Raw genomic sequence first — 27,220 nt, forward strand, 5'->3', positions numbered from 1 at the left:
GAATTTTTATTTAGTTAGTGCAATCGAGAAGTCAATTAGTGATAGTAACGACCATGTTGACAGTGCAAAATCGGATGATATCAATGAGGATGAGTATATCATGTCGATAGGAGACGACGAAGACATTGATGACATTGGATAAATAAGGGTGTGTGAAAGTAATGCACCAATGTCATTGGAGAACGCAAACCCTTGGTTCTCGTTCAATGGATTCTCATACAATAAAGAGCAATTAAAAATCATTGAAACGAAGATATATGATTTGTATTAACAATTGTGTAACGAAAGACTTAATGATTGTAAAAAAAATCAATTGCTATCAACACATTCAGACAATCAAAAAATTGCTTTGCATAAAAGGTTTAATGATCTTCAGCAGTACTGCGAGCTCTTGAAAAATCATGTGATGAGGAATAACTATAAAGAAAAATTATGAAAGAGCTGCAGTAACAGTCATTGTCGTATGCACGAAGAAGAACGCTCATATGACAGTTGATTGTGCCTGAAAAATCCATTGCACAAAGGCACATGAAGCACGTTTCTTTCAAGTGAAGAGATATGATAGCGAGCATACATGTAGTGGATCACTTGGCAAACTTGTAGAGAAAAAGGTGTATTCCAAGTGGATTTCAAGTGTTACTCACAAACGAATGCATGATAACTCGAAGATAACTCCAAGAGAAATCATGAATGATATCAACCACAAGGAAGGTATAGGGGTTACTTACAAATAAGCATGGTTTGTATGAAAATACACTAAGACTGCATTATATGGTTCATCCGAACAATCCTTCAAGATGCTTCCTGCATATTTGGATCATCTAATGAATGCTAACCAAGGAGCATTAAGATATATTAACATCGATCAAAAAGATCGATTTAAGTACATGTCCTTATCTTTTCGCTCCTGCATCGATAGATTGTTGAAATAATACCCTCCAATTTTCATAGTAGATGGCACATTCCTACAAAAAAGATACACGAGTATAAGGTTGTCAACCCATGGTATTGATCCTTATGGTGCGATATTTCCAATAGCATTTATAGTTGTTGATAAAGAGTCAAAAAATTCATGATCATGGTTTTTAAAGGTATTAAAGCACGATTTACTATACTTCGATGAGTTTAGAGAGAGCGAAGTATTGACAGTTATCTTAAATAGGCATTAATGTTTAAAGTATGTTGTCACCCATACATGACGTACATGCCATGTTGGTTTTTGCATGAAGCATTTGACGAAAAACTTTTTAACTCCGCGTGTGTATAACTGTTTAGTTATACACTGTCAGTCCCAAGCTCGGATAAAGGAGGGTTGTGGTAGGCCAGTGACAGCCAACATAAAAACTTAGTCATACCCAATGAATATGAACCAATATGAGAATTCCGTTGGGCCGTTCCCTACTGAGCAACGTGTTGTACTCTCTAGGCCCGGAGGCAGTGATAAATGGGCAAGGGTTGCTAGGTCGTCGCTCAGAAGCGACGCGTTACTCAAACGCCCAGGTGTGGTGTCAAATAGGCAAAGTTTCCCTAACTTTGTTGGACGGGTGGGGGTAAAGAAGTTAGTCCAGGACCATAAAATTAGGTTAGCCACTTGAAACATAGGGTCTTTAACTGGTAAGTTGGTAGAGTTAGTAGATGTTATGTGTAAGAATAAGATTGATATTTTATGTCTACAAGAGACCAAATGGGTAGGTGAGAAAGTAAAAGTGATAAAAACTTGGGGATATAAGATTTGGTATACAAGAATAAATAAGAATAGGAATGTAGGGATTGTTAGGAGTCGTGAGTTTATAGATAATGTACTTGAGGTCCGTAGGAAGGGTGATAGGATTTTACTTATTAAATTAGTATTAGGTACAAATATTATTAATATTATTAGTGTTTATGCACCTCAAATAGGTTTAGATGATTCCATTAAGCGTCAATTATGGAAAGATTTAGAAGGAGTAGTACAAGGGATATCTTATAGAGAAAAGCTTTTCATCGGTGATGACCTTAATAGACATGTAGGCATTAGTAGGGATGGATTTGAGAGTATTCATGGAGGCTATGGTATAACAGAAAGAAATAAAAGTGGAGAAAGAATTTTAGATTTTGGTTTGTCCTATGATATGATCCTAGCAAACACGTCTCACCAAGTAACATTTAAAAGTGAGCTTAATATGAGTCAGATAGATTTTTTCCTACTTAGAAAGAGAGAGAGAGGGGTTGTTGCATCGATTGTAAGGTTATACCGGGAGAAAGTGTAGCTACACAACATACAGTCTTAATTTTAGATCTTAGAATTAGACAATGTCGTAAAAGGGATAGACATAGGATAGATCCTAGAATTAAGTGGTGGGCACTGAAAGGAGTTAAACAAAGAACATTTGTAGAGCAGGTAGTTAAGGAAGCCGACTGGTGTCTCGAGGAGGATTCAGAATCAATGTGGAATAAGATAGCGGGTGGCATGAGAAAGCTGACTAAGGAGGTATTGGGTGAGTCTAAAGGCGGTGCACCGCTAGGTAAGGATACATCATGATGGAACGAGGATGTCAAATTAGCTATTAAGGTTAAAAGAGAGTGTTCTAGAAATCTAAGTAAGAGTCGTGATAATGAGAATTTGGAGAAGTATATGATAGCAAAGAACGAAGCTAAAAAAGTAGTTCGAAACACGAGAGATAAGGTATATAAAGAGGTTTATGACAAGTTGGATACCAAAGAGGGCGAGAAGGATATTTATAGGCTTGCAAAGATGAGAGATAGGAAATCAAGAGATCTGGGTATGGTTAAATGTATCAAAGATGAAACATAAAGGGTTTTAGTAAAAAATGAGGAGATTAAGGAGAGATGAAAAGATTAATTTGATAAGCTATTTAATGGAAGTCATGCTCAGGATCTTAAAGACATCTCCATTCATTTTCATGAGATGAATCGTGACTTCATGCGCAAGATTCAAAAGAAAGAAATTGCAGAGGCTTTGAACAAAATGAAATCAAGAAGGGCAGTCGGCCGAGATGATATACCTATCGAGGCTTGAAAATGCTTGGGAGAGAAATGTTTAGAATGGTTCACAAATCCTTTTAACAAGATTTGGCGGATAAATAAGATGCCTAATGAGTGGAGAAAGAGTACTTTGGTGCCTCTATATAAGAATAAGGGTGATATAATAAGATTACACAAACTATTGTGGCATAAAACTCATGAGTCATACTATAAAACTTTGGGAGATGGTGGTTGAGTCTAGGTTGAGGAAGGTTGTCATGATATCAGATAATCAATTTGGTTTTATGCCTCGAAGATCAACTATGCAAGTTATACATTTTTTTAGACAACTTATTGCGAGATATAGAGAGAGGAACAAAGATTTACATATGGTTTTTATTGATTTGAAGAAGGCATACTATATAGTACCTAGGGACGTTCTCTGGTGGACAATGATGAAGAAAAGGTGTTTCTCTCAAGTACATTAGTATAATTAAAGACATGTATGAAGGAGCAGTAACCAATGTCCGCACTTGTAGAGGGGTGACAACCAATTTTTCTATAACGGTTGGGTTCCATCAAGGATCTGCTTTAAGCCCTTTCCTATTTGCTATAGTGATGGATGAGCTTACGAGATCAATTCAAGAAAATGTGCCGTAGTATATGTTGTTTGTTGATGATATTGTTTTGATTGATGAGTCTAGAGCTATGGTTAATGCTAAGTTAGAATTATGGAGACAGACACTAGAAGCAAAAGGTTTTAAATTGAGTAAGAGTAAGACAGAATATATGGAATGTCGGTTTAGTAAGCAACGACGTAGTGATGGGAGTATAGTGAAGCTTGGTGAGCAAGAACTACAGGTGGATGACTGTCTAAAATATTTGGGATCTATCATTCAAAAGTATCGAGAAATTGATGGAGATGTAAATCATAGGATAAAGGTTAGGTGGATGAAATGGAAAAGTGCAACTGGAGTGTTCTGCGATCGTAGAATGCCATTGCAGTTGAAGGAAAAGTTTTATAGGATGACTATTAGGCCCGCTTTACTATATGGTACGAAATGTTGGGCTGCCAAGAGACATCATATTCAAAAAATGAGTGTAGTTGAGATGTGTATGCTTAGATGGATGTGTGAAAATACAATAAAAGATAAGATTCAAAACGAGGAGATACGTAAAAAGGTAGGCGTTGCACCCATTGAAAATAAGACGAGAGAGAATCATTTACGATGGTTTGGACATATTCGACGAAGGCCTAATGATGCTCCAGTTAGAAGGATGGAGAAATGGGAAAATATATTAGTTAAAAGAGGTGGGAGTAGGCCTAGGAAGACTTGGATGGGGATGATAGGAAAGGATATGAATGCTTTGAACCTCACCGAGGACATGACATTGGATAGAAATGATTGAAGGAGAAGAATTCATGTGGAAGACCCAGAATGATTTTCTTTTTTGGTTCATATCGCCTACCTCAATTGTTTTGGGATGAAGGTGTAGTTGTTGTTGTATTTGACAAAAAACTTTTTGATGAAATTTGGTTCACCACTCGGTGCACTTTATAGAGTGCAACTCGAGCAACCATGAAACAACAATGCAATTATTTTCATGCTAAAGATAAGGAACAAATCACAAACACATACAAATATATTGCCACTGATGTGGATACAACACATTAGGCTAACTGTCACTTTTCAGCGAAAAGATATGGTTCTTAATATCTAATATAATAGAGAACTTCAATTCATGAATTCTCGCTATACGTGACGGTTAAGAAACTATGTTTTGATGATACATGATAAATATGATATGCTTTCATGATGCATATATATGATACCTGATAAATACATGATATGCTTTCATGAGATATGATAAATATGATATGCTTTCACATATGAAACTGAATAAGTTATATTATGACTGGATATGATGTGCTATGTATTTAACGTATATTTGATGCAAGGTTATTTCACTTAAGAAGAGTGAAGATAACTTGATTAAGTGCAACAATTTGATGCAATCATACTACTCTGAAGAAAAAGCTTGATGAGCCAAAAAAATGCAGTAAAGATTATCCAAGAAGATCGGCTACTTCAAGATGAAGATTGTTTTCTTCTTTAGAGTCATATGTAACAGAACCTTCAGAAGCATGCATATTTCATATTAGACTATACGCTTTGAAATCATACAAGTCATTTATTTACAAAAACTCAAGCTTTCATAAAAAAGATACGTTAGGTATATTGTAGTATTTCAAAAACTCATTTTTCAAACAAATTATTGTACTTCCTAAAAGCATTTATGAAAAAGACAAATTAACAAGATATAATAGCTCATAATTTCAAAAGCATTAATTGTACTTCCTACAAATATTTATGAAAAAAATAATTTGACAAGATATAAAAGCTCATGATTTCAAAAGCATTTATGTAAGAAAAGACAAAATGCATTAGTTCAAAAGCATTTACTCAAGAAATGACCATTTATAAAATAAAGTATTAAACAAACATTTATTTACTTACATGCATTTAAACAAAGAAGTGGCGATTTGTAATAAAAATAAACTCAAAATAATTGATGTACGATAAATCATTTATTTGAGTAAAGACAAATCACAATATAAATTATATTTCTAAATACTTCAACGTTCAATGTACTACAAAATATTTATTTGAGAAAAGACCCATTATAAATTAAATATCATTTTTAATTACACCAACGTATATTGTACATCAAAGTATTTAATTTAGAAATGGCGATTTAAAGAAACTATCATTATTTAAATATACCAAACATTCAATACTTATTTAAATTTATGAAATGATGATTTTTGAAAAAACAATATATAGTACACATATCATTTCACACCTTTTCTCATAGAAAGTTGTTTTGAGATGACCTGACACCTCACATCACAAAAGGACAATTATTTCAAAAAGCAATGACTATTTTTAAAAGACCTATATATATACAAACAAAATAATATCAAAACACAGGTGAGCTTTCAAAGAGAAAAATTCCTACTCGACACATTGAAAAAGAAAAGAAAGAGAAAAAAGACAAGAAAAGCTCTCTGACAAAAAGAATCAAGTGTGTGAAGAAAAAAAAAAGAACATTATGTTCTCCTGAGAGATTATTCTGCCTATTTTCAAAAGAGAGAACATTCTGAGAATCTTCATACGTGCATTCATACTCTGCATATCATTCTAAAGGTTCTATAGGAAAATGTTGTAACTTTCTGATTACTGTTGTATCCCTTCTCTGTTGAGAGAAGTAGACCTCTGAGGAAGAGAGTGTTTCCCTTCTCTGTTGAGAGAAGTAGACCTCTGAGGAAGAGGGTGATGTATTATTTATCCCGTAACACGGATTTTATAGTGAAAGGCTCAAGTGTTTTACTTGGAGACTGGACGTAGGTCAATAACTCGATCGAACCAGTATAAATCCTGCGTTTATTGTGTTGTGCCTTACTTCATTATTTTTTACTTTATCGATCTGCATCGTATTTCACTATTCACCCCCTCTAGTGGAATTTCAGTGACAAGATCCTAATTTCATTTATTCAAAAGCTTCGTCTTACACCAATTAAATTGTTTGAGAAAAGAAAGATTGCATAGCAGCATATGACATGCCTTGTGGTGGTGAAGGTAAAAAAAAAATAGACTAAAGAAAAAAGGTCAATAAATACGTATGCAAGTAATGTTTTGTCTTCAACAATGGCACAAAATCCACGACCGATCTTACAGTTCCAGTGTTGAACTTAAAAAGCGTTTGTGCTCTTGTGAAGAGTGGCATGTTAGCAAAATTTCTTATGAATATGCGATCACATGCATTTTGTATGAGAGCAACCTACGAGAATATTATTATAACCATTTCTTCATAGTTGAATCTTATCGAGCTGCATATAATCAATATATATTCTTCTCGATAGCAAATAATGTCTTACACATCGCTCCACCTACTCTTATAGTTGTCTATCCACCAAAAGTGGTTTGCAAGGCAAGGTGACCTAAGCTTAATAGACAGAGAACAGAACACAAGGATGATGGATCATATAAGTGTAGCGTATGTTGTGAGGTTGGCCACAACAAGATGCATCACGAATAATAGTATGTATATATTTTCAGTATTGTTTACTAAATTGCTTCTTTGTGTGTATATCCAGTGTAGGAATTGCATCTTTGTGTGTATATTCAGTATAAGAATTGCTTCTTTGTGTATATATCTAGTGTTTTTTTAATGAATTGTTTCTTTATATGTATATTTCGGTAGTTCAAGATGTAAGGCCATATACATTCTTAAAAAAAAGGATGAGGTATATATTTAGGGCTCCGAGTTTCGAAGAGCAAGGAACAGTCGCTCATATATGAGGTATAAGCAATATCCCAAATCATGTGTATATTTGATATTAATCGTATCTAATTTATTTTGTTGTTAAAACATGTTAAAGAAAAAACTATAGAAGATAACACCCAAGCAGCGAAAGAGTATGAGTTTGACAAAAAATCTTTCTTGACAAGTGACGTAAGTGTTGGTTTTCATGTTAATTTGTGCAAGATTCATAAAAAAAAAAACTGTAAGTGGCTCACAACGTGAACATAAAAAAAGACAAGTTGTTGAAGACCCTTTACCTTATCCTATATTTCTCTGTGAGTTACAAAAGCGATGGTAATATTGTTTTACTACCGATTAATGAAAAATAACTAATAAATATTGTCTTTTCACAACAAATGATCGCAATTAAAGGTCAATGAAGTGGGGCAGTTGGCTGCTTAAAGAACAACGACATGCCATATCATTTTCCTGATGCTATAAAGGTTAGTGAAGTGGGGCAGTTGATTGCTTAGAGAGCAACGACTTGCCGTATCATTTTCCTCATTTTCCTGATGCTGACAATGTATGTTTTTACACAACTTTGCATACTTATAAATAAATTTTCACACACAATTTTGTTACAATATATTTTATTGCAGGTCTTAATTTTTTTCAAACAGGGCAACGAGCATTGAGTTCTTTAAAAAATAGACATGAAGGAAACTGACTTCAAGCTATACAATTTCATGCTAAACACATTTAGCAGATAAAAATCTTGAACAAACAGTATAATAACATAACTTACTCAATAATGTAGTCATTTTTTTGTGTATGTTTGTTATCTTCTTTTTTGTATACAATTGGTATCTCCTTTTCGTGCATATGTGTTGTATATTCATTTTATTAAGTGCAATTTGAGTTCAACTATTACAAATATTGAGCCACAAAGAGGATGGAAGGTATTCTTAAACAAGAGAACGAGCAATTTGTTTGCATTTGTTTGTTAACTCATTTCATATATATACATATTTTTTCTTGATATTTTCTCATTTTACAGATATGTCTATAATATATTTGTCATACACTATATGCAGTATCTCAGCAAAAACTGAAAATTGAAATTCACATAGGTATTTGCTTATATGTCAATTGTTCACCAGTTTCAGATGTTCGTTGTAGCTACTTGTTAGCTAATAAAGAGTTATTTTCAGCAAGATGTGACAGATATAAGAAATCATATAATTAGGTTCTACAAGCACACGAAGGAAAGAGCTTCCAAATGTGCGAAAGACAATGAAAAGGCGAAGACATCGATTAGAGAGGCGTAAGAAGAGTTTGTCAATAGAGAGTTGTGAACAATTATATACTTTTATAATAGATCAAGATAAACTTACATTTATAATTGAATGAAGTTAAACTTTATAATTGAATGGATCACCTTAAACTTTGATTATAACTTTGAATATAACTTTATAATGGTTAAACTTCAGCTTATCCAATTTTGCGCAAACAACTACATTAAGTTCTATATTAATCATATTGACTTGTCTATACATAGAAAAACAATTTTGCAAAACTGTCCAATTTTTGTCGATCACTGAGATTTTCATAAATATACTTTATGAGATTTCAGATGGTATATGCAAACAAGTACCGTATACACAAATGAGTTGAAAATAATTGCCAATAGGTGAGTACCACTTGTTGGAGAAAAAAGAAAAAAAAACCTAAATTATTCAAAAATAAGCAAGTTGAAAACCATTACAAATTTATATATGATTCAAAAAATATATAAAAAAAATATCACATATTTGTTGTAATTTCACAAATATTTAATTATGATATCTAGATATTCAGAAATAACATAATATATACAAAAAAGTAAGCAATTTACAAAATTAGTGAGTTTATATATGATTCAAGAAATCTATAAAAAATAAAAAATATTGCATATTTGTCACAATTTTGTAAATATTTTAAGTGCAACACTTATGACATCTAGAGTTTCTTCACACATAAATTTATGTGATTTCAAAAAGTACATGAACAAAAATAAGATATTTACAAGAGTGAGACAATATATTTCATAACAAAATTAGTGAGTTTATATATGATTCAAGAAATCTATAAAAAATAAAAAACATGGCATATTTGTCACAATTTTGTAAATATTTAAATGCAATACTTGTGATAACTAGAGTTTCAAATTATTTCAAAAAGTAATGAACAAAAGTTAGATATTTGCAAGAGCGCGACAAAGTGTTTCATAAATATTTATATGCATTTTTTTATTACATGCAAAAGAGTTGGATATTTGCAATATTGGTATTTTCGTTACTCCAAATTTTCACAAATAAATTGATGCAAGTTCATGATTTTTTTTGCATAAAAAACCTACTATCCTAAATTTGAGCGTTGAACATAGCCAATGGGTGATTCAATTTTTTCACAAAAAAAAAAAAACTAAAATCACAATTGCAAAGAGTATAAAGGTCCTACCAATGTTGGATATTTACTATTTTGAACATCAAGAGTATAAAATGTTTAGAGAATCAAGTCAAATTACCCATAAAGTAGTCATTTTTGGAGAAATAAAACCCCTGTATCGAGGGGATCATCTGTAGGAGTTATTGTAAGTTGGTGCTCTTTTTTTGGTGGCCGGAAAGGCATGACTAAACCCAACTGAACCAACACAAAAGAAACATGAAATCTCAAAATAAATGGCCCATGTGATGTTGGTCCATAAAACAATGCGCTAGACTATGCCCTCAGAATAAGGAATTCACCAACGTATGCACAGGAGGAGAAATCAGCTCAGGGTACCCTTGGCGGACAAGGATTCCCTGGAAGTTGTTCATCCATGGCGATGAACCCCCAACCACCTTGGCTGGGGGATGACGAAACACATCCAAAGAACCACTGGTGGTAATTGTATCCCTGACCTGACCCACACTCTCGACCCATTACGTGGAGCCCTCTCACACAACGCCCATTTCACATCTAAGACAATTTCACAAGGACTTTCAATAAGAAAAAAACAGACCATGTCACGAAGTAAACATGACAAGACTCCAACAGGCCGGTTCTGCTCTCAAGTTTGGCACATTCTTGTGGCAAGCCAAGCTGAGTTCGAGCTTATTTGATCCAATCAGTCACTGTTGCTGAATTCAGATCACATAATCCGGTACAGCGGAGAGGAGAAAAAGGCTGAACCTCATATCAAGGTCAGAGTTGGAGTCACTGGTGCAGACCATGAAAGGGCATGGACTACAATGACTAGCCTGGTAAAGGAGCCTAGCTTCAAGTGTTCAAGTTTGGCACATTCTTGTGGCAAGCCAAGCTGAGTTCGAGCTTATTTGAACCCGAGTTAATCGATCTCATAAGTGTATAGCTGAGCCAACTACAGATTGCTCATGTTCAGCTTGCTGAGCCTATTTTATAAGGGTATTATCTGAAGCTCTTTACAAGCCGAGCAACAAGCAGCTCAACTTGTTTAACAGCCCTAACAATGACGCCCCAAAACAAATGGCAAAATGAAAAGAAAGTTCACTAGTTAAAACATGCCCTAAAAGATCAGATTGAAGCAGAAGGGGCACCATCAAGTTATGAGAAGTAATTCCTGCATGCAATATATCTAATCATCTAGTCGAAGAGCTAGGTTAGAAATCCCTATAAGAACAGTATTTTAAGATATTCTAAGTTACAAAGCTGAAGCATGACACAACCCCAACCACACACAAACAGGGGTCCCAAAATCCTCGGGTTGCATAGAACTATAGAAGCATACACCTATTCCTGAGTAGAAAAGCACATAGCATTGTTTACCTGAAAAAAGAAATAAAAAAGAAACCTGTCCTTCAAAAGCAAGCATACCCACTATGAGATTTGTCCACTCAACAGAAAAAATCTAACATATAACAAGACTATTCCACGCTAAAAGAGTGACTCCTGCACCAGCATACATGAGTAGAATGACTATGACCAAAATGTATATACGATTCTTTGACGCTAGAGAAGACTGACTTGTGCTAAGGATGAAGCTTTGAACTGCCTTGTCACTGAACTGCAGTCTAAGACCTTGCTCAAGGAATCTTCTACCTTGCATAAGGATGGTAACGACCGCTGCCGGTACCTCCATAGCCACCTCTACTTCCATAGAAACTGCCACCAGCCCCACCATAGCCAGTGCCAAAGCCTGACTCATAGCCACTGCCGTAGGCACCACCCCCATATCCTCCATAGCTATCACCAGGGCCACCATACCCACCTAGCATTCCACCTTCATAACCTCTACCAAAACCTCCACCATAGCGACTAGAGTACCCAAGAGAAGACTCTCCTCGATAACCTCCTAGACCGCTACCACCATATCCTCCATAACCACTACCAAACTCACCTCCATTGTACCCGCCATAACCACCTGGCCTACCGCCATAAGTGCCTGACCTATATGAACTAGGGCCATAGCCACCACCACCACCAAATCCACCATATGCATCCCCATACCCACCATAGGAAGGCCTGGGGTCATTGAAGAACTTGGATGGTGGTGGATTTCCGGCTTTCTTTGGCTCAGCCTTCTTGATCTCCACCTACAACAAAACAAAACAAGTAACCTAACCTGTTATCCTTCACATATTATCTATAAATCGATGAGACCCAGCTTCATACCTGCGAGAAGGTGCTCTTAAGAATCACTATAATTCTATATTCTTATCCAAAATCAGCTACTGTAAAATTCTAAACAAAACTAGCAATGTTCAAGCTACAGTATCATGACAATCATGGCAACTAAGTATGCACGCCTAGATAATTTCCTACACAAGGCTGATGCTTATGACAATTTCATTCAACAGACATAAGAAATTGAACCACCTTGGTATAGCAAAAGTGTACCGATGATGACCCAAGATACAAGAAAATAAATCAAATACTGCTCTTTCTTCATTAGTAAGGAACAAAAGATACCAGTTACAGAATCCATCGAGACCACCTTCCTGATAGCTACACTAACCTGTGTCCCGGCCATTTCAATCCTGTTTCCCATTGCTAAGAGCTCGTCCACCACCTGTTCAGAGTCAAACGTGATGAAACCGAAGCCTCGAGACCTGTTGGTTGAATGGTCACGCAGAATCTGATGCTCCTTCACCTCTCCAAACTTTGAAAAGAAGTTCTTGAACTCATCTATTTAATTGATCACATATCAGAAAACAAAGACACGAAGAAACCAAACCATGTTAAACCACAACAAGAGAATCAATCCCATGAAACAGAAACTCGATAGGTCGATCGACAGACAGGATCTCATCAAAGCAAAATAGGAGGATCAACATCACTATATCAAAGCAAATGTCAATACCATCTGTAACTGCTGTCGGCACACCACCAACGAAAATCTTCATCGTCTTAAAATCCTTCCCACTCACAGCTCCTTTCGGGATCGTCCTCTTGATTTCCACCTAGTAAACACCCAGATTTACTTATCATACACAAAATCACAACCACAGAAAAAAAAAAAAACGAAACCAGACCATAATCTCATCCAATCGAAATAAGCAAGACGCAAAAAACAAAAAAGAATTACCTGCTTCCCAAAGATGATGTGTGTATCCTGAATAACCTTATCAACAACAGACGGATCGGCGTAGGTGACGAATCCGAAGCCACGGGGATGCCCCGTCCTTCGATCCTTCATAATCACAGAGTCCGTAATCTCACCATATTTCCCAAAATGTTTGATGAATTGCGCTGAGATCCAAATCCAACCATTATGAACAAAAAAAACCCTACCTCCAAAACTCCAAGAACCCAAACGAGAAAACATAAAAGAGAGAGCCCAAGAAAAGAAAGAAAACTAAGAACAGAGAGCAGAAAAGGGAAAGAGGAAGATTCGGCCTAACCTGATGTAGTCTCCTTGGCCAAACCACCAATGAAGATCTTCCTGATGGGAAGAGAAAAAGAAAGAAAAAAAAACAGATCGACAACTTAAGCGATGATAACTAGAGCGGCAGGAGCAAGAAGGATGAGGGTGAGAAGAAGAAGAAGGGCGTACCCGGGGCTGCCGCCTTCGGGGTGGCGCTCGGATTTGTCATCGTCTGAGTCATCTGCGGGCACGGGCTCGTTGGGTTCACCGTCGGAAACGGACTTCTTCGGTTTGGGCTCTGCGTTCTTTGATTTAGCCATCAGGAGGAGGACGACGAACAGAGAGAAGAAGGCGAGGAGGAGGTATTGCGTGAACGATAAGAGGGACGCAACAGCAATTGCAAAAGCTTAGCAAAGTACCAAACCCTAAACCTAAGTGGCTGCAACCGTGTCTTATAAGCGTCCAGATTTTTGTAATTTTGCAAAACGGGGCCTCCGTTGTCGGAAATTTACAGGGAGCTCTATAACTTATAGTTGTCAACGGATCGGTTTTGTACCGGATACCGGATCCGAACTGAGCCCGAAATCCAAGGTTGTCAAAAAGGAACATGGAAACGGAAAAAGAGGTTTTTTGGTACATGTGAAACAGGAAATGAACCGAGCAGCGAATAGGGAAACCATTGAGAAAGAAATGGGAAACATCTAACAAAATAAGAAATCTTGCCAAGATAAATATGTATCGCACAAAAGGAAAATTCATGAGAAACATGTTTCTCAAGTATGAAAAATAAGTTTTTCTTGGGCCTTTTGTTTTATGCAATTTTCATGAGAAAGTGTTGAGCTCACCACCATAATGCAATCTTTTTCAAACTCGAATGAAGCAAACATCATATCATCAAAGTGAGAAAATGTTATGATGGCACAAGTGAGCTTGAATTTTTTTCATCACCTACCACTTTTTATACATAAATCCATTCGTACAACTCTCATGTTTTCACACGAGTTATGTTGATAGAAACTTTCAAAAAATCAATGGTCATGAAATAAAGCTTTTCCTTTACATTAGAATGAAACAAACAAGGCCTTAGGGTGGGAAATGTGATTCTCACAATATGAGAAACATGGTTTTCATAAAAATTTCGTTGTTTTTTCATGCTTTTGGAAAATGCATTGTTTCTCATTTTGGAAACAATTTCTCAAAAAATGCATTTCTCATCCCCTTGTAGTGTTTCCCTGCCCCTCCTCACGAGCAGTTAAGTTCTAACTGCTCTCCCAAGTCGGATCTGGATCTGACCTCCATGGATCTGAATTTTTATGTTATATCCGAATGGGTTTCTAAATGGTCCTTAACAGGAGATGCTGGCAAATAAAATACGGGGCTATCTCATACACTATTGGGAAGGGTTATAAAAAAAGAGGTCTCCATTCAAAGTGAGAAGCAAGGCCTGCATGAGTTGAAGTTGGAATCCTTAGAGATGGACCAGGAACACAACCTACTGCCATTAAAGAGTAGGTTACTATTGTTAACGATAATACCGAGCATGATAATGTCAACAATGGAGATCACGATATGAGTCCAAAAAAATGATAAAATAGATAAAATAGAGTTTATCCCTATAAGTGACGGTCAACTTCTAAAAAAATGGCTTGCATTAAATGAGACTCTAACGGGCGGTTACAATAAGACCAAATGTGAAGTTAATACGGTGGAGACCAAGATTATCGATAATGCCAAATGTGTGGCTAATATGATGGAAACCAAAATTATTGATAATGCAAAATATAGAGCTAATATTGTTATAGTCCAAGGAGATTAAGATAGCAATCTTATCAAATGTAACAAAGAAGAATATAGAAAATTGACTAAGTAATGTCGATAGCCATTATAGTATTTTAAATAGTGAAAAACTTCACATATGAATTGTTGACTTGAGTATCGTGGACGTAGGTGATTGTTCACCAAACCACGTTAATATCTTGTGTTTTTCTTTATAGTATAAGAGTTTATTGCATCCTCGATGATTATAGTATCCTTCTCAATGATGTCAACATACATCAACTGCTCCATCAAATTCTCATACCCCTTCAACTTGAATGTAGCGAATTTTGGCACAATTAAACTCAATCATTCAAATTTTCTATTGTGAAAAAACACAGTTGCTTGGTTTTATTGAGAGCCAAGACATGATTAGCTTTGTAGATGGTGAAACATCAATCCCAGTTTAAACCATAGATGGTGTCTCAAATCCATAATTTATTGCCTGAAAAAATTTGGCAGGCTACTGAGGCAATGGATCACGTGCACTCTACCTGAGGAAGTGCTAGGTCTTGTCATCGGCCATCAAACATCCAGTGAGGTATGGAATACTCTTATCAAGGCTTTTGCTCATGTCTCCAAGGAACATGTATTCTTATTGACGCAAAAGTTGTAGTCATATATAAAAAAAAGCCTCTCATTTAATGAATATGTCAATGGATTCAAACAAATTTACGGTGTGTTTATCACGACCATGCTAAAGCTGCCCATTCTATCATACAATGATATGGTTGGCCTGTTCCAAGGGCGTGAAACCATGCACGCTATACATAAAGAAGGTGTAAATGAGAACTCTACCTTTTTGAGCAAAAAATTACCAATCAGAATAATTGATTTAACAAAAAGCAACAATTTAACTCAAAAAGACTTGGCTTTATCCAAGTTGGATAATGCCGCAATTAATTCAATCAAAATAAAACCAAATTTGGTTTTTATAAATTAAATGCCCAAAGCAATCAAGAAAAAGAAAATGAGGTCTTGTGTCAAATATGTGGTAAGATGAATCATAGTGCCATCAATTGTTAGCACAGTTTTAATCATGCCTATCAAGCTAAAGATGTTATATAAGCTTTTGTTGACATGACACTTGCTTATAGCCAAGATCAAACTTGGTTCCCTGACATAGGAGCTACTTCGCACACTACTGCCAGTCTAAGTAACCTCGAAACTTGTTCAACGTATTATGGTTCAAAAAAAATTATGGTCGAAAATGGTGTCAGATTAAATATTGTCCGTGTAGGATCCACACAAATTGAAAATGATGATCATTCTGTTCACCTGAATAATGTTTTGGTTGTTCTTGATGTTAAAAAGAATTTGATGTATGTAAGTTGATTAACTTATGATATGCCCTGTTTATTTGAATTTTCATCTGATGATTTTGTGATTAAGGACAAGAGGACGAGCAGGCAAGTGGTGGCATGGAGTAGAGTAAGTGACCTGTATGACTTCGACAACTCAAGGAACATGGTTGATCGTAAATAATAATTTTCTTTTCTTCACGAATTAGAAACTTCAGTTGGGAAGTTTGGCATCAACGACTTGGGCATGTGCATGCACAAGTTGTTGACTTTCTTAAAAAAAACAAGTATATTTCAATAACATCAAAGTCCATTAAAAGTGCTATATGTGCAAGCTGCCAAATAGGTAAAATATGTAGACTTCCTTTTCTTTTTGTTGATGACCATTGCACAAAGTTGTTTGAAAAAAGTTCATTGTGACTTATATCGACCTGCTCCTATTATCTTCCATCAAAGTTTTAAATTTTATGCAGTCTTTATTGATGAACATTCTCATTTTTCTTGAATATTTTATTTAAGACTTAAATCTGAATCATGCAATAAATTTATTGAATTTCATAAATATGTTCAAACTTATTTTGAAAAACAAATAAAAAAAATGTAAACAGTTCAGGAGTATTGAACTCGGGACTTATTGAAAGATGAATGAGATTGTCTACTATAAAAGTTACCCAAAAACTCTAAAACAAAATGATATGGCTGAACAAAAGCATCGGTCTATCACTGAACTGAGGTTGACCATGCTTTTTCATGCCCAAATTTCAACTTGGTTCTGGGTGGAAGCTTTCCTAATGGCATTATGGATCATCAACCGTTTACCAACACCAAACTTGTCTATTAAAACTCTTTATGAGAAGGTGTTTAGAAAGAAACTGGACTATACAAGCCTGAGAGCTTTTGAGTGTTGATGTTTTCCCTATCTCCAGAACTATGGTACCAATAATTTTGATCTGAAAATGTTACTATGTATTTTTTTGGGTTATAGTGATCACTACAAAGGCTACCACTGTCTTTTCCACCCCACTGAGTGTGTCTATAAAGCAAGAGATGTTGTTTTTTATGAAAGTGCCTTCTCGTATCATAAACGAGGATTACTCTTCTCTGTCAACCAACAAGTAAGTGATCTCACAAGTCTGGAAGAATGGTCTGCTAAGATTAACTCAAACTTGGTTGAGTTTACTAACCCATAAGTTCCAAGAAATGTGATGTGTGAGTCACCACATGGTGAAATAGTCATATAAAGAGAGCATACACAAAACGACTTGGTCGGTGTTGCTTCGGAGGGTTCTCAGCCTTGTGATCCTTCTCTGGCAGGTGTTAGACAATCGGTTGCCAATGAGGATACAGATGAAGGCACTTTTGTCACTCCTCATTCTCAAATCCATCATATGGTCACTCATATGTGGAATGACATAGTAAAGCTCAATCTCAAATATTTTTTTGCCCTCTCTATGCCTCTAGAACCAAAGAGTCTCAAGGTTGCCTTTGTTCATAATGGATGGTGTGCTACTATGCATGAGGAGATGTTCATTCTTCATATCAATAACACATAGGAGCGTGTGCCTAAGGAGCCTGCCATGCATATCATTCGGTGTAAATGGGTCTATAAAACTAAACTAAAAAGTGATGGCTTCGTCGACCGACTAAAAACTCGTTTCATTGCCAAGGGATTTAATCAAATCCCAAGTGTTGACTTTCTGGAAACCTTCTCTCCAGTGATCATGCCTGCCACCATATGTATTGTTCTCACCCTTGCCTTGGCCTCCAACTAGGATATTAAGCCATTGGATGTTAAGAATGCATTTTTACGTGGTCACTTGAATGAAACTGTGTTCCTTGAATAGCCCCCAGAATTTCATGACCGTCAACGGCCAGACTTTGTTTGTATGCTGAAGAAAGCCCTATATGGGCTAACATAGGCTTCTCAGGCGTGGTATGATGGGTTTGGCACATTTCTTCTCTCTATTGGTTTTTTGTTGTGTATTGTTGACCCATCATTATTTATATGTAAAAGTGGATCCATGATAATTATTATTCTACTATATATCGATGACATTATTTTGACTGGCAATGATCCTTAGTTTCTTAGTCAGTCCATTCACACCATTAGTCAAGAGTTTGCATTTAAAGATCTTGAATTCTCTCACTAGTTTTTGGGCATTGAAGTCCATCGGTCCTCTGAGGGCTTATTTCTAAATCAGAAGCTTTATGCCTATGAGCTTCTTGACAAAGCTTAAATGGTTGGCATCAAGCATGTTTCTATGCCCATGGTGACCTATGCTACTAACACTATGGATGATGACTTGCCTTTTCGGGATGCTACCTTTTATCGATGTCTGGTTGGAGGCCATTAATACCCCAGTATGACTCATCCTTATCTCTCCTTCAGTGTTAACTTTGTCAGTCAATTCATGCAGAACATGACCAGTGCACATTTTCAGTTGGTCAAGTGTATTCTTCATTTTTTTACGACACTATTGATCGCAGAATTTGGCTGCTACCAATTACATTATTGTCATTATTTGCCTTCTTAGATGTCGATTGGACAGGATGCCCCATTACCTAGAACCCTACCTCAGGCTTTTGCATATTTCTCGGGAACAATTGCATTTTCTGAAATGCCAAAAAGAAACCTATTGTTGCTCATTCTAGTTCTAAAGCAAAATATCAATCGATGGCATCAACTACTACTAAACTTATGTGGCTCACGTTTCTTGAGACTACCATCAAGCCAACATTTCATTCATGCATAAAGCATGTCGAAATCGACTGTCATTTTGTTTGGGAAAAAGTTGCCTCGGGGACTCTCATCACTCGTTATGTGCCCTCATTAAAACAAATTGCATACATTTTTACTAAGCCCTTATTGTGCACTCACTTCCTTGATTTCCACATCAAATTGGGTCTCTCCTTTTTGCCCGCAACCAGTCTATGGGGGACGGTTAACGTTAATATTGAGCACGATAATGTCGACAACGGAGATCATGATGATAACGTCGACCATGTAGATTACGATGACATCAAGCACGATAATGCCAACAACGAAGATCATGATATGATCCAAGAAATGATAAACTAGATAAACCATAACTGAAGGTCAACTTCTCAAAGAACGGTCTGCATCAAATGGAACTCTAACAAGCGGTTACGATAACGGAAAATACGAGGCTAATATGGTGGAGACCAAGATTATCAATATTGCCAAATGTAGAGCTAATATGATTGAGACCAATATTATCGATAATGCAAAATATGGAGCTAATATGGTTAGAGTCCGAGGAGATCAAGATAACAATCTTATCAAATATAACAAAGTAAAGAAGAATCTAGAAAATTGACTAAGTCGATAGCCAATGTAATATTTTAAACAGTGGAAAACTCCACATATGAATTGTTGAGTGGTGTATCATGGACATAGGTGATTGTTCACCGAACCACATTAATATCGTGTGTTTTTCTTTAACTATTCCATCAAAAAATGGTTCTGATAGAGGACTTTCTTTGGATAGACCAAGACACAATTGATGAGATTTGCTAGTGGCACCTTTCCACTTGTATACGACTGCAGCAGTCCAACAATAGCGGGGTTGTCGAAACTGCCACACATCTTGAATGACAGACTTGGTATGTATTTTTGGCAGACTCAACCAGCCATATCACTTGGTCTGGGCATGACCTAGATCAAGTCGGTTTAGGTGCGAATCAGGATATGACTAGGTTTGACGTGCCCAGACCAAGCCAAGGAATAGAAAAAATATATATTTTTTAGAAAGATTGAGTCGGGTTTGTCTATTTTGATAGGCTGACTCGGTCTAGACAGGCGAGTCGGGTATGTGTATTGCAACAGACGAAGTCAGATCTAATTTTTTTGACTGACTCGATCTGTTTAGAGCTAGTCGGGTCTGAGTGGTTTTAGCATACGACTTGATCTGAACAGACCGAGTCAGGACTATTTTCTTGACAGACAGACTCGGCCTGGACAGACCGAGCCTGAAATATGTTCATTATAGATCGACTTGGTCTGGGCAGACCAAGTCGAGTCGAGTATGTTTCTGCATACTAACTCGATCCATACCAAATCGGGCCCAATATAGGTCAAACTGACTCGATCTAGATCGAGACAAACAGAACTTTTGATGTATACAAATAGATATGCATGTGCGTAAGTGAAATTGAATTAGTGCGGTGGAAAATAGAGATAGCAAAGACCTGAAATTTCCAGTATGAACCGAATCCAAGTATGGATCCAAAACTCAAATCGAATCGCAGGCACACAAAGTAGATCTGAAACTCAGTGAATTTTATAGAGTTTAGTCCAAAATCCAAGTATGTCCAACATAGATGCCATACATGTGCCAAACCATTACAAATAGGTTTGGATCGGGCATACCATATCCAAGATCCAATAAAAATTACACTTGAAAAACCTAAGTGATCTGTTTTAAAATCAGAGTAGATCTAGATCCAAAATTCAATACGATCTAGATATGGTGTAAAGACAATATATATCGAAAAAATATTTCATGGAATGAGGAGTGGTCAAAAAGTCAAAAGACTATTTTACCCTCACTATGCCTAATTAGTAAACACAACATAATTTGGTACCCCCAAGTCATATTCAAATGATTTTTTGATCCTTGGATTCTCCTCTTCAAGTGAGATCCATTAGAATGTGATGACAAACTCTAAAAGAACCGAGTCAGAGTGTGGCATTTAAGCTCAAGGGTATTTTGATAATTTTTATAAAAAAAAACTATAAATGATAATATGGGATATTCGTTGATTTCAGATCAAAACTTGCGAGAGGCTAAGAATATTCTTTGGAATTCGAAATTAAGCGTTTCGAGTAAGTCACCATTTATAAATTTCTCTTTAGTTGAATAAAATACATAGTAGTTGGTTTAGGCATCTTTCGATGTGATTCCATGTGCTTTAAGTATGCTAGTTTTATTGATCTTATATAAAACAATGTTTAGCATTCCTATAGATTCATAAATTCTGATGTTCAGTATGATGCTTAAATATGATGACACATATTGCATGTCGCTTGATTCATGACATGATTTAATTATGAATATATCATGTATAAAGGAATTCATGATATTACTTCATGTAAAAGTTTGATATATGATTTTGAGAATTGAGGGTAGAGTTCTAGAGTCTCGGAGTAAAAAATATTCTAAGAATGTCACGCTTATGCTTTGGGATGAATGTTGTAAGTGTCGTGATTTAATAGGTCTGTGGTGGGTTGCTATCCTTAAGGTTTCTGACATGTGAACATATATTGAAAAAGTAGTTAGTGGATATACATTGATGATTGCGCAATGCACTAACTTTAAGATATGAATGTTGAAAGAATAATGTGCATAAGATAACTACGTAGAGCATAATAAGAAATGCTACTAGGATGCATTGTTGAGGTATGTACTTTGCGTGCCTTGGAAATATCTCAGACATTCATAGGTGATCCATAGGGGTTAAAACACTGCTCACTAGACACATGTAGGATGTACCATGAACCATAAAATTTGGGGAGCATGTATAGCTTCTTGACACCTTGGGGGCAGGTATTGCTCTTTGAGACACCTTGAAGGCATGTATAGCTCCTTGAGTACTTTGGAGGTAAGTATAGCCACTCAGACTCTTCCGGCTAACTACCATTGAGCTCTTTATAGCTCTTGGTGAGTAGCTGCAACACTTGTATCAGACCCAAGTGGGTGAAGGAAATGGTGAAAAAAATACGAAATTGGTGATGGTGGTGGTGATTTGCATGTTGATTGAAAGAGGGGCACTTCACGGGTGTAAAAGAGTGGGATTTAGGGGAGGTCATTTGCGCCATTGATTTGAATGATTTGGTGGCCCACATGATGTTGGATGTATTGATCGTCCACTTATTTGACGGTCTCTCTCTCTCTCTCTATCTATCTATATATATATATATATATATCCATTTTCTTGAGGTGTTTTAAGTTCTTATTTTTTATTTATGATAATTATTAAGAGAGAGAGAGGAAGATGTTGTTACACATTTTTTGTGAATGTAATTTATGTTTTTTATGACGAGCCAAAGTGGAGGCCACAACCCTGCACCAGTAAGATCCAATCTGGTGCCTTCATCTCACCTTACTTGCCACACAAGCAACTCTCACAGTGACAAACACGATTTATGTTGAGATATGTTTATATATATATATATAGGGGGGGGGGGAGAGGCAGTGTTTCATCATTCTTTTCACATTTATTTTTATTTATGATAATTTTTTTATAATTCAAGGAAAAAATCCCCATCATCAATCGCACTGGCTGGCTTTAGGTTGGTAAAACCTCTCAGATCACCCCTGACCACCACTGCCAGTACACACAGCTTTGACCTTCTGGTAAGAGACGTCAACCTTGGAACTAGTGACATGGTGACAAGACAATAAGAGAGAGGAAGAGGTAGTTAGATGTTTTTGTGGCTATTGTTGAGCGGGTAAACCAGTTGAACAAACCAAACACAACTTGTTCAGGTTCGATTTGTTTGCCTGTGGACTCAACTCCGGTATATACGAGCCCAACCTGAATCAGATCGTTCCCAAATAATAATAACTTTTCAAGGAAAGTGTCAATTGCAAGATTTTAACAGTTACCTTCTCCAACACAGCCATGCAACCCAAGCACCTACTCTAACACACTTTTTATATGCATACTTTATATATTCTCATTATACGAGTCAGCCAAATGGAAACAAAACCCATTGTACATATTCGGCTCATTTATATCATACGGACTGCTCGTCGAGCTCATTTGCTGAACATGGAAGAGCTATAAGTGAGAAGAACTGACCCGAACTCAGCGCTTCTCAGTTAGTTTACCAGCCCTAAATGTTTGTAAAAATTGTTATATGTTGATTAATATATATTTTAAAAAAAACTCTATGAAAAGGGAGTAAACAAATTTTCAGTGATATACCACCGAAGTGGTATCCCATGTGGTAAGCAGAGTCCTGTGCCAAGCTGAAGGCCCATCTTCAAATCCCTTTGCCACATGGGGCGGTGTAAACACCCAAAATTTTTACTCACCTTCCCCAGCCCTTCCATACAATCATCACAGCCTGTCCTTCGAGATATTCAGAGGGTAAAATGGTCAATTTTTGAGTCTAAACTTTGCAAAAGTCCAAATTTCATTGCCAATTCTCAAAATTTCTCAGTTTTGACTCAGAATTCACTTCTGGTCACAAATTTTCAAAGTCTTACTCATACCAAAAGACTGAAATCTCCAATTTCTAGTTCAGAATTGAATTCCCTGAGACATGCCAATGCATATCATTGCATAACAATTCATGTCATTTCACTGCATAACATGTCTTTTTGAGGTCCAGAACTCGTGATTTTAAAAATTTTCAGTTCAGATTCGAATTTTAAACTCTTTTGAAATCAATTTTCAACCCCTAGGTCTTCAAAATTGCCATCTTTTCCCATTTTAATCCCGATGACTCTGAATTTCAACATATTTTCTCAAGAAAACAATCTGGATGCTTTTTATCTTCAAATTTTATAAACTCGATCGGTTCTGCCTAAAGGAAGAGGACAAAGCTTTGAACTTAGAATTTTATTCCAAATTTGCAAAAGGACTTTGAATTTTGTAAAATCTTTTTATTTTAACCTTTTTATTAGCAATTTCAAAATTGTTTTTATAAATATGGCCTGAGGGGCCACCCTCTTTCAAAAAAATTCATAATTAGGTCAAGTAATGTTTCTTAATCATTAATCGGCATAGGGTTTTATGAAAAATCTAAAAAGAAACTTTAATTTTTACTTTTTCCCTTTTAGTCTTAGTTTTTAAATTTCATCCAATAAAAAAGTAGAGGTGGGCCCACCCTAAGGTGGTGCCACATCTAAATTCCCCTTTTATTTATTCATTTTATTTCTTAAACCATGTGGGGTCCATTCCCAAGGTGACACCACTTCAAGGGTTGAGAATTTAGGTCTTTAGCTTTTGTTTTCAAGCTCTTTCAAAAAGCCTAAAAATGAGGAGTCGCCCCTCTGAGGCGGCACCCCTCTAAAAAAAAGGATGATTTTTATTCTTTTTTGTCATTTCAAAAATAAAATGTGGCCCCCACCATGACGTTGTGCCACATTTGATCTCCTTAAAGGTAGATGCTTTAGCCAAGTTTTAGGAAAAGTAAAACTTTTACAAAATTGTTCCCTTTGAGGTGGCACCTCTTGAGACCAATTCCTTATTTTTCTTATTCTTATTCATAAAGTAGATGTGGGTTCACCACAAGGTGGCACCACTTCAGTGCTTTTATTAAAGTAGCTAGGGTTTTGAAAAAGAAAAAAAGTAAAAAAAAATGTCCAAAAAAGCAAAATTGTCCTTCTGAGGTGGCGCCATCCTGAAATTTCATTTTTATTTTATTTAATAACAAATGTGGCCTCTGAGGTGGCACCACTTTTGGGCTCCTCTTGAGAAAAAGCAAAACAAAAAGTTAAAATTTGAAGGAGCCAAAACGTCCCCTCTTACTTTTCCTAAAAAATAGTAAAAAGCAAGATTTCCCCTTGCTTTTTCTAACTTTCAGTTCATCCTCATTTTAAACTCACCTAGTCGACCCCCTTAGAGAAATCCATCAATCCATCCATCCATCCAGCACCTTTTGGAGTTTCCACTTTTCTCTCCTGATCTCTCTCATCACACGCCCCCTTTTATTCTTCCACTTCTTTTTCTCACCTCATTTTCCTCTTTCTCTCTCCTATCACACACTCCTTTTAGTTTCCTTCTCCTTGGGTCCAACCTTCAGGTGGCAGTCAAGCATTGCAGAGCCGACCTACATCCCTCCTCTTTTAGCCTAGCATCCAAGTGGCAGCCGAATCACCAAGGGAAATATCTCCAACTGCCCCAGGCTCGATCGTTGCAAGCCCGAACCAAGAGTGTCAAGGTAAACTCCCATGCATTCTTTTCTTTTTGAGTTGATGTTGTATGTGTTCTCTTTTATATGATTGTCATAAAACCCGATCTTGAATCAAATTCATGTTGTTATCTTGCTTATGAAGGCAATGAACGTCGTTTAATATAGAAGATTTGTCCAATCAATGGACCAAATCATTCTCATCTATGGCATATAGTGATTCAAACCCATTCCTCTTTGATTCATTTGCATCATGTCAGCATAATTATGTGTTTTTCATATTAGATGCATAATTTAGGATCATTTTTATGAGTTATTTTATGATATTGTTCACATTATGTGATTTCTGTGTAATTTTTGTAACGCTCTAATTTAGGTGCCTGTTCCACTCATTATTTTATATGAATATTTTCTTGAATAAATTCTAGAAAATTCACCTGACATGCGTATGGTTGTTCTTGATGTCCAGCGAAAATTTCGAAATCATTTAAAATCATTTGCTTTATTCAAAGTTCAAAATACTGAACCGGGTTTTAAGATCTCAAAAACATTGGATATCTCGGGTGCTAGAATAAAAATTCAAAATCTCCCTCATGGGAGATCCGATTATCGATCCGAAAAATGCACCAGTCTCAGGATTTAGTCTTGTATTTGATGCATTTTTTTGGGATTTTTGTTAAAAGTTTTACTATCCTTAAAAAATCGGAAAGCATAGGACACGTGTAAGAGCCTGATTTGAGTTCTTAGAGTTTTGGATCGACTTGAGTCGATCATAGCTCTCAGTCTATGGCTCTAAAGTAGAGTATGTAAAAAGAGAAGTTTATGTTCGAGAAATCCACTATTTGAGTCTAAATTTTAATAATTTTTAGAACAGATTTGATATCTTTCCTGCAATTTTAGAATAATTCTATAATTTCGATGCTTGTCCCCATTTCTCTGATTCATATATATGTTATCGTATTTAAATTTTTACTGTCAGTGAGTCGAATGCCAAAACTGCAATGATAAAAATTGTTTATCTGTGTAGCATCATTGCCCTCCTAAATTTTTGAGAATTTTGGTTGCATATTACTATTTTTTATCTATTTTATAGAAAACCCATGTCAAATCTAGGCACGTCAAAATTAGACCCGTGCTACAGGAGTCATCGTAGGTCGGATCCCAGAACTGTAAAAGACAAAGTTGTGTATTTCTCTGTTTACTTGCATCATGCAAAGTTTCAGAAATTTCCATGGTGAATTGCTTTTGCCATTGTGTAGAAAATAGTGTTTGGCTCGCGCCCGCGGGTGAAATCTACATGTTTTAAGGCTTTACTCAAATTCTTGCATTTAGATAATACCATGACATATGTTTTTTTTTTCTATTCTATTCCTGAGTGTATTAGGATGTCCTATGTAGAATTTGGCACGATTTTGATGCTGGTTGATATTTGATTTAGTTGTATCATCAAAACAGGGTACCTACAGGATCCTGATTCGCGCAAAAAACAAGTGAAATTCGATATTTTGGCTAAAGTCTCCAAATTTTTCTTTGATTTTACAGTTATATCATGTTCAACAACATATCATCATATTTCATCTTCAATTTCAACATCATTTGAATTTCAAAGCTCCCAAAATTTATCAAAATCTTTTCAAAAACCCTAATTTCAAAGTCATAACCTTGTTATTAGAGGTATTTTGGTCATTTTGACCATAATTCCGAATTTCAAAATCTTTCTTATTCTATCTTACATTTCCATGATTTCAAATCATATTGATGTCAATGAGGCATAAGGTTGAGTTTATATCCAGATAATTTATGGATATTATCGAAATTTTTTGAAAGAACCTACATGTCTATGCTAATCTAATTTCTAGCTTTTCTGGGATATTCAAAAGAAGAAGTTGAGTTTTTTGTTTTATTTTTTTATTTTAGCAATGTAAATGTAAAATAAAAATTTGGAATAAGAGTTACTTTTATGCTTAGACTAGGGCGCATAGCATATAGTTTACTTTTTGCAAAATCCTAATGTATGATTCATGCATTTTCTTTGAAAACCACTATGGATGAACACGAATGGCACATGCACCAACTCTTAGAAAG

At 35.9% G+C, this 27,220-nt stretch overlaps 1 protein-coding gene across 1 annotated transcript; it reads right to left on the reverse strand.

The window, feature by feature from the left end:
- Positions 1–11,068: 11,068 nt before the first annotated feature.
- On the reverse strand, positions 11,069–13,569 carry LOC149829641 (RNA-binding (RRM/RBD/RNP motifs) family protein). The gene is made up of 6 exons (XM_090016049.1): positions 13,325–13,569; positions 13,173–13,213; positions 12,857–13,020; positions 12,632–12,731; positions 12,287–12,456; positions 11,069–11,864 (listed from the first exon to the last, which is right to left on the reverse strand). Exons 1-6 carry the CDS (start codon positions 13,453–13,455, stop codon positions 11,367–11,369), a joined length of 1,104 nt encoding a protein of 367 aa, XP_089872175.1. The 5' UTR covers positions 13,456–13,569; the 3' UTR covers positions 11,069–11,366.
- Positions 13,570–27,220: the final 13,651 nt, after the last annotated feature.

The sequence above is a fragment of the Nuphar pumila genome, chromosome 8, assembly GCF_984573655.1.
Source record: "Nuphar pumila chromosome 8, dmNupPumi1.hap1.1, whole genome shotgun sequence".
Taxonomy (NCBI): domain Eukaryota; kingdom Viridiplantae; phylum Streptophyta; class Magnoliopsida; order Nymphaeales; family Nymphaeaceae; genus Nuphar; species Nuphar pumila.